This window comes from Cimex lectularius, unplaced genomic scaffold, assembly GCF_000648675.2.
Source record: "Cimex lectularius strain Harlan isolate CLEC.00 unplaced genomic scaffold, Clec_2.1 scaffold3, whole genome shotgun sequence".
Taxonomy (NCBI): domain Eukaryota; kingdom Metazoa; phylum Arthropoda; class Insecta; order Hemiptera; family Cimicidae; genus Cimex; species Cimex lectularius.
Window position 1 is genome coordinate 2,676,552 of NW_019392688.1, and position 9,113 is coordinate 2,685,664.

Consider the following 9,113-nt stretch of genomic DNA (forward strand, 5'->3'; position numbering starts at 1 on the left):
AGAAGGTAAAAAAAATATTTAATAAAAATTTATAGTAATAACAAATAGTCGTTTTAGTTAAAAAGAAAAAAAAATCATTTCTTCTTCAATCTTAGAGACATCTCTAGAACTCTACAGACTGCAACAAAGTGACCAGCTGATGTACTGTTAAGCCCGAGGAAGGCCTCCCTGTTATCATTAAAAACAAAGACGGACAAAAAAAAACAACAGATAATTAACATTTTAATTTGTTTTGTGAGGGAGGAAGATTGGTTTTATTAAACAATAACAATATATTATTGACTCTTTTTAAATGACAAATGGACATAATTGGGGCCATTAGTAATAAAAGGTAATCGATTTTTCTTTTACAATTTTAAGAAAATCGTTTCGTTGTTTAGAAGACAAAATTTCACCTTTTGTTCATCTCTAAAATGTCATTTTTCGACCCACTTGTACATCTGGTTAGTAACAATATACCGCCTGTTAGTTATATCGGTGTAAATTTGTATAATGTACCAACTGTTCATCTGTTGATTAACTCTTTGAAGTAGTCAGCACAATTATGTTTATGAGTGTTAAAACTAATTGATTTTATTGATCTGAAATGTTTTATTAGTATTTAAAGATTCTCAGGTTGATATAATTTTTACTGTTTTTTTATTTTAAAAAAAGGCTTGCTAATGTATAGACACTGGTTGTAAACGATAGTTCTACCTACAGACCAGAATAGAACTATCGTTTATTACCAATGAATAGTTTTACTCACTCCACCTTAATGATTTTTTTGGGTAGGGACGATCAAATAGGATTGTTTTTTTATTCCTTGCCAACTCAATATGTGTAAATAAAGTTAAAATTGTTTAAAAATCAGATAAATTAATCCATAGAAATATTTAAGATGGGGTGAGTATATCAATTCACCGCTTGTAAATAATAATTCTATTGTATTTTTTAGTGAACTGTTGTTTCATAATTCATTCAAGTTGTGAGGAGCGGTCAAGAATGATGTGGTTTAGAAAAACACCTTTCCCATTTTTGTGCTGATGTTTCAACCTTTATTCAGGTCATCTTCAGGGCATGGGTAAATTACAAAACATATGTCGATTGGAAAAAAATACAATTTAAGATGTAAATATAAATTTCGAACCAAGTATTTCATACATAAAGTGTGGTACTATTCTTGTGATCAATGTGACACCACAAGAATAGCACCACAGTTTATGTGTGTATGAAATACCTGGTTCAAAATTTACATTGACATCTGAGGACCTAGTAACTCCTTTAAATCATTCGAAATGTTGAGCCTTTGTCTAAAGGGTTGCAAAGCGCGACAGTCGACCAAAATATGTTTTACAGTTAGAATGATACGTTCTCCACTTGGAATACATCGAAAACAAGTTGGAAGGTCGTTGCCTATTAAAAGCCTATTATGGATTAGCCTGACGTGTCCTATTCGCAATCTAGAGAGAATCACAAATTCCTCAGTTGGCCATTTATTTACAACTGGCTTAATTTCTTTCATACTATCTCTACAGACATTTTGCCCACTTTTGTTTGATAATGTTTTTAACATAAGCGACTATGTCATTTGGGCGGAGAGAAATTGATCTGTTCTTTGCAGATGGTTTGCAGTGTTCCTTGCCGGTTGAACAGCTTTTTGATTTCCAGAAATCCTGACAGGAACCCAAACAAATACCACATGTTTGTTAAGTGCTTTGATTTTATCAATTATTATTATTATTATTAATTATTAATAAAATTGAAAAGTTTTCATCTCAAAACTCAACCATGACCTTAGATTAAAAGTATAATTAGTTAAAATTTCTAATATTGGTTAATTTTTCTTTTTCTTCGTTTTGTTTTATAAATCGTTACAAATTACAAAACGTATGTTGATTGGAAAAAATACAATTTAAGATGTAAATATAAATTTTGAACCAAGTATTTCATACTAACATAAAGCGTGGTGTTATTCTTGTGACCAATATGACACCACAATAATAGCACCGCACTTTATATCATTATGAAATACTTGGTTCAAAATTTATATTTACATCTTAAATTGTATTTTTTCTAAAAAAAACATGTTTTGTATTTTACCCAGGCCTTGAAGATGACCCAAATAAAGGTCGAAACATTGGCAAAAAAATGAAAAAGGTGTTTTTCTAAACTACCTCATTCTTGACTGCTCCAAGATAATAAATCTCAATAATTCTACTCACAAACTGTTTATGAGTTAACTATCTACAACCGAGTGACAAAATTATAGACACACCCCTAATTGTTATGATTTTATAATGTAGTGGGTTTGTACTACAATTATTTATTCAAAACACATGAAATAAATATTTTTCTTCATTCAACTTTAATTTTTCAGTAAATAAGAGAAAAAATTATTAAAATACTAAAATTAAACGATTTTGTATGCGACAAAATTATAGACACATGGGATACAATCAATTTGAACAAGGTTATAATATTTTATGGCTTTACCACTCAGTTTTACTATTTCCAGTAATCTTTCTGGAATGGTTTTGTACAAATTTTGAATAAAATCTTGAAGCAAATTATTCCAGGCAATGGCGACAGCTGTTTTAAGTTCGTCGCCAGAGTTGAACTGCTTACAGTCTTGATATAACATCCTCGATAATTTTCCCCATACATTTTCTATAATGTGCAAGTCTGGTGAGAGTGCAGGCCATTCAAGTTTTTCAATGCTGTTCTGTGAAATTTTTGCAATGTGTATGGGTGCGTTGTCCTGCTGGAATATTGGAGTCCCTTCGCATAAATCGCTGAAACTAGTTTTTTCTTTGTCCAGTAATTTCTTGTAATATTCCAAATTGACTTTTTTTGGAAGAAAATAAAGATTTTTATTACACCCAATACACCCCAAATCATCAAAGATCTACCACCCATTTGGCGCCAAAAATTTTTTTCTTCTTTAGTTAAATCATGAAAGTAGTATGTGTATCCGTCCAGGCCATCCAAATTGAATTTTTTTTCATCAGAAAAAATAACTTTTCGCCAATAATCTTCATTTTTCAAAATGTGGTTTTCAGTAAATTTGACACAGGCTAGTTTGTGGTGGGGTTTCAGTTTTCTTCGGACTATGTTTTCAGTTTTTTTAAGGAATCTCTGAACAGTTCGAACAGAAACATGAACACCTGCCTTCTCTGCGATGGCTTTTGCAGTCGAAAAGCTGTTTGAAGCAACAGATTGAAGGATGTGCGATTTGTCTCTTCTAGTCAAGGAAGGAGGTCTTCCAGAGCCCTCTTCTGTAGTCTTCACCTAGTCGTATTATCTTCGATACCTATGAAAAACTTCGTTTTATGCGTCGGGCGATATCTCGTCAGCTTATTCCATCTTCATTGAGCAAGTGAATCAACCAGCGCTCCTCATCAGAAAATCTTCTTTCTTTGGGCGTTTTAAAATAACTTTGAATTGCTCCAAATGAACTCACAGTAATCACTTTACTAAGGCACGGTACAGTGAATACTGAATAATCCTTTGGAGTTATAAAATAAACGTAAACAAAATGTGTGTCTACAATTCTGTCGCAGCTAAATCAAAACAATACTGTTTATTGAGATGTACATTTGTATAAGATTATCAGAACAAGCCATTTCCAGAGTTAATTTTCTTTTAATATCATGAACAATATTCTAATGGCAAAATAAATCATTTTTGACTGTTGAAATCATGATTTTTTAATGTGTCTATAATTTTGTTACTCGGTTGTATATACGACCCGTGAATAGTTCTACTCGTTCCACCTTAAGTATTTCTCATGAGTAGAGACAATCAAATATCCTTCTTATTCTTGTTTTTTTATTCCTTGTCAACTTAGTATGTGTAAATAAAGTTACAATTGTTTAAAAAAATTGGTAAACAAATACACAGAAATATTAAGATGGAGTGAGTATATCAATTCACCAGTTGTAAACACTAATTATACTCGCAAAGTATTTAAAAGTTGAACTAACTATACACAACCCGTGAATAGTTCTGTTCATTCCACCTTAACAATTTCTATGGGTAGAGACGATCAGATATTTTTATTTTTTTCTTGCGAACTCAATATGTGTAAATAAAGCTAAAATCATTTAAAAGAATCAATAATAAAATCCATATTAATAATTATGCTCCATGGAACTGAATTTTTTTAGAAGTATTTAACAATTTGGTTTATAATCTTTTTGAAATGTTAATATATTATGGAAATTGCCTATTAAACAAAGTTTCTTTTGGCTTATTTTTGTCTTTTTTCCAGTGTGAAGATCAAAGAGGAGAGACAGGATGTTATCAACGGTCTTGGGATAGTAGAGCAGGATGACACTTGTGTCGAGTCAGATAAGATTGCGACAAGATTAGTTGAAGGAGGGGAAGAGGCACAAATCCAATATGAAATGATCGACGAAGATGAACGTGAGTTGTACACTGTAAAAGAAAACTTGTGGTTTGCCTATACTGATAAATAGTGACAGGTTTTAGAGTAGTTCAACTAGCCGATGTGGACGAAGTGGCCCAACCAGCACAGGGCCCGCCTTCGCCTCTTCAGACGTTTTATTCTGACCCATTGAACGGTCGTATTTATATGATCGGGCCGTCCCACGATGTCTTTCTCGGGACGCAGAAGGCCGTCGTTGCCCGGTCCCTTGTTGAAGAAAACACCAGGCCGCCTGTAACAGTATGCATTTATGATTTATTTCGTTATTAAATTTTGAATTTAACATGGTTGGATTGTTGTAGAGGGATGATAAAAGGCGAGCGACCCATAACGAGGTGGAAAGACGGAGAAGAGATAAGATCAACCACTGGATAATGAAACTCGGTAAAATTATACCCGAGTGTAAACAAGATTCTGCTAAGATTGAATCCCAGGTATTCAAAACACTATTTATTACATTTGAAATATTAATATTATTGAGTTGTCCCACATGAAATGTATGTTATTTAACAGGAAGTAAATGAAAAATAAAACAAAAAATAGCAAATAAAATATATTTATATTTTATTCACTGTGTTTGCCATATTTTTCTGCTTTTTTATTTTTTTAATTAATTTATTTATTTTTTTGACAGCTAACTGAATTTTCTATACCAGATTTGGAAAAATTGAGTCATTAAATAAACAGTTAGAAAAGGCTTTTTAAATTAATTTTTCCTCGAATAAATTTTTCCAAGCTCTGAAAAAATGTAGGGCACAGATCAGGGTAATAATCAAATCAAATAAAACTTTATTTGCCATTAATTTTACATGTTTGAATAACAAAATATTCAATTGAAGGAATGTTGAAGTCTCTATATAACTTCAACAACATGATTAATAGCAGGTTTTTCACTAGCCATTTATAAATTACACTATTAAATCTTTTAACAGGTAAAGTTAAAACAGTTTCAGGTAAATGATTGATTAGTTCTCTCATAACCATTGAACATAATTGATTCCTTACATGTTGGCATAACTAGGTCTGAGGCATTATGACTGTGTACAATTTTAAAAGATACATGATTTTTAATTTTTTTAATTTTTATTTTAGGTTAAAATAAACGTACAAAAATAACACAGTCAATACATTATATTCAACAAATAAACTTTTAAACTTTTAGTGTTCAGTTTTTGGTTTTTCCAGCATTATTCTTGACTCTTTTTTGCACCAATAAAATTCATGTACATCACTGGTTCCCAAAGTGGGGGGGGGGTCCATAGAAAATTAAAATTGATCTGGGGTCTCTGAACAACGTCAGGGGGTCCGCGCAAGGTTTAATATAAAATAATATAATATAAAACAGAAGTACATTGGTTATCTAAAGTGCATGTTTAAATCGATTTTATGCACTCTTTGATTCAGTATTGGAATTCCTGGAAACCAAAGAATGATTTGCGACACAATTTAATTAACTCAAAAAATAACATAGCCTATAAGTCTGATTTATATGCCAAATTTAACGAAACTAATTTGAAACTACAAAGTGACCAATTAAATTTAATCAAAACTAAAAGCGTAATATCTGTGTTTGTTGTAAAACTTTTTCTTTACGAACAATACTCAGGAAGAGGAGAATACTCTCAGTTTCCAAATCTTTCGAAATTGCAAATTAGAGAGTTGCTTGCTTACTGTCAACACTTAACGGCTCTTCATACAGACCTGAACCAAAGATTTGAAGATATTCTTCACTTCCCGACTGGGTGTTGAACTCTTTCGCGCGTGGACAAACTCAGCTCCCAAACACAGATGAATCCATACTAATACAGGAGCAGCTTATTGAAATATCCACAAATGAGGAACTTAAACCAATGTTTGATCAAGGATACCACAAATTATGGTTACAAAAACAGATCCCAATTTTATATCCTGCATTGTGGGTTATTGTACAGAAGTTGTTGATTGCTTTCCCGTCTTTGTATTTGGTAGAACGTGGATTCAGTGCCGTTATGAACCTCATCACAAAAGAAAGAAACCTATTAGAAATTATATTATTATTCCAAGTCATTAATCTTTTTTATATTTTAAACAAAAGTAACTAATATTATAATTAAATATATATTTATAATTTATAATTTCAAAAATACTGCAACAAAACTTTTTGTTTTAATTTGTAATTTTTATATTATGCATTTATGTCGCTTTTTCAGTTGTGGGTCCATGGGCAATTTTTGTCTGTAAAAAGGGGTCCATGGGCAATTTTTGTCTGTAAAAGGGGTCCATGGGCAATTTTTGTCTGTAAAAAGGGGTCCATGGGTCAAAAAAGTTTGGGAACCACTGATGTACATGAATAGAATTTCCCTTCAAGAGCAGACCATAGGACATTATGCCATTGACAAAGAGAGAAATACCCAGTTTGTTGGACATCCAGCGATACTGTCTCTCTCATTTTTAACATTAGAAAACACGATGAGGAAAACACATGTGCAAATTGTGAGATATGCTCTCCAACGTCCAAACCCAGACCTAAAACAAGATCGATGTGTTACTATTCATTCCCAAGCATCTACAATTTTTTTTTTTTTTCATTGTCTATATTGAACCATGAGGTTGGCTGTCATGCAGGATGAGATCTTTCCTCTGTACTAGTCAGCTATTTTTAGGTCAAATTTTCATTGTCAATTTCTTAGCATTATGTCATTGGGCTTGATGGTTTCCAGCTTCAAACTTAAAGCTTCTACAATTTTTTTTTATTGTCTGTATTGAACCACGAAGTTGGCTGTTGTCATAGAACAAGATGAGATATTTCCTGGGCACAGTCTGCTGTTTTTAGGTCAAATTTTAATGCATTTTGTCAATTTCTTGCCAGTACCTCGTTGGGCTTGCTTAAAATAAATTTAAATTGTAGAGATTAGTGACCGTTATTCGATAGTTATTCAGATATCGTGAGATGTGGTCAGGTGTGATGTCGGTTTCAGAAAAACATTTTCTTTATCATGCCAACGTTTCGATCTTTTATTGAGATCATCTTCAGGGCCTGGGATTTACAAACAATGTTTACATTTAACAAATTCATTTAGGATTTGGAAAAGTGAATTTATACAATGCAAAATATATAAATTTAAATGTTGGCTAACAGGTTACCCAAAAATCTGGAAGATTTTTTAATTATAATTGGTCCTAGATGTCATTTAAAAAATGAGACAAACAGCTCACTTTTAAAGAAAAAATGTTTTTGTGAAATAATAAATTGTCAGCTAAAAATTAAAATATTTTAAAAAAATCATTTGTAACCCCTATATTGTTATCTAAAAATCTAAACTTTGCCCTCAACATATATATTTTTTTACTTGTTTTTAAGAGTTAGATTATTTTGTCAATTTCCTAAAATATCGTTATCCCAAGAAATGACTTTTTTTTTAAACACAAATCTCTTGATGTTTTAGTTATTTATGTTGATTCAACTTATGTGAATCCCTTTTATTGATATTTTTAATTAACTTTTTAGATTAATTTTAAGTGTTCAGAAACTGTTGTTCTACTAGTGTCAAGTACTTGTCAAGATGTACAATTCTCTGATTTGTGGTATTGTCTTCTCAGTTTTCTTAAGAATTTTGTCAACTATTGATGTTGAAGTTTTCTACAGGGTTAGATTTTATAGCATATCGTTGTAAGAAGACTTCAAACTAACTTTTGTTAAAATTCCCTTCACTAAAAATGTGATTAACGTTCTGTTCAGTCTGGGCAGCTGAATGACCAAGTTGAAAAAATAAAATATTAGAAAATCTTGTGTTTAAACAAAGTAGGAATGTCGATTGAAAACAATCATTGTTTTTAAATAAAGAATTATTTACAGAATTATAGAATGTAGACATTTTACTGGGAAACAGGTCACTCTTTCATCCTCTTTAAAGTGGTTTAATTTAAAAAAAAAAAAAAAAAAAAAAAAAAGACGTTTCATGTGGGACAACCCAATGAAATTGTGATATTGGGTCTGCGAGTTGATGAATCTGTACTTAGATCTTCTCTGATTGTCATGGTCTTGGATTTGTTATTGTGCCAATTATGTCTTTTTATATGTTTCAAAAATATAAATGGTGAGAATTAGCAGACCAAATTAATCATAGATGATCAAATTACATTGCAAAATTATTTTTACATTTTTCCTTCCAGAGTAAAGGTGGCATTTTAGCCAAGGCCTGTGACTACATAACAGAATTGAGAGAAACTAATGAAAGGCTATTAGTATACGCTAAGGAAAATGAACAACTTTTAGCCGACATTGAAAATCTTGGTGTGTTTTATAATGAATTTTCAATTTTTTGTCAAAAAAGTAATCATCGTTCATCATTATTGTTTGAACAGGCCAACAGAACGAGCAGTTGAGAGAAGAAAACGCAAGGCTAAAGGCCCTTCTGAGGCAAGCGGGGATTCCTAATTCACTCGAAGAACTCCAGTAAAGAAAGAAAGAAGAAGAAACCTAAGAAATTAGACGATCGTGCTCACAAAAGAAAAAAAATTTTAACACTAGATTTACAAATTCAAAATCAAATGTTTTTTGTTTTATGAAAAACAAAGTTAGTGATTGATAAAACGGCATATATATGTGTATATTATGTATGTGTGCCTTCATAATATAAATTCTAGTTTTGACACGTTGTTTAGATTTTGTTGTAAATAATTATAATGTTATATAAAAACTTAA

General features: G+C 31.3%; 1 protein-coding gene across 2 annotated transcripts; it reads left to right on the top strand.

Moving 5' to 3' along the window:
• Nucleotides 1-129: 129 nt before the first annotated feature.
• LOC106662367 (upstream stimulatory factor 2) lies at nucleotides 130-9,113 on the top strand. Of its 2 annotated transcripts, none has more exons than XM_014386426.2 (6): nucleotides 130-331; nucleotides 4,253-4,407; nucleotides 4,461-4,669; nucleotides 4,732-4,863; nucleotides 8,582-8,702; nucleotides 8,774-9,113. In XM_014386426.2, the coding sequence occupies exons 1-6, from the start codon at nucleotides 300-302 to the stop codon at nucleotides 8,866-8,868; spliced, it is 744 nt and encodes a 247-aa protein (XP_014241912.1). In that variant the 5' UTR covers nucleotides 130-299; the 3' UTR covers nucleotides 8,869-9,113. The 2 variants fall into 2 exon arrangements, with proteins under 2 accessions (XP_014241912.1, XP_014241913.1); XM_014386427.2 differs by having other exon boundaries at nucleotides 132-331; nucleotides 4,467-4,669.

Bases quoted from the DNA above. Each gene is read 5' to 3' on its own strand.
- LOC106662367 (XM_014386426.2), top strand. From the start codon at position 300: ATGGACATAATTGGGGCCATTAGTAATAAAAG. The intron at 332-4,252 runs GTAATCGATTTT...TCTTTTTTCCAG, and splicing joins GGGGCCATTAGTAATAAAAG to TGTGAAGATCAAAGAGGAGA. The intron at 4,408-4,460 runs GTGAGTTGTACA...ACTGATAAATAG, and splicing joins AATGATCGACGAAGATGAAC to TGACAGGTTTTAGAGTAGTT.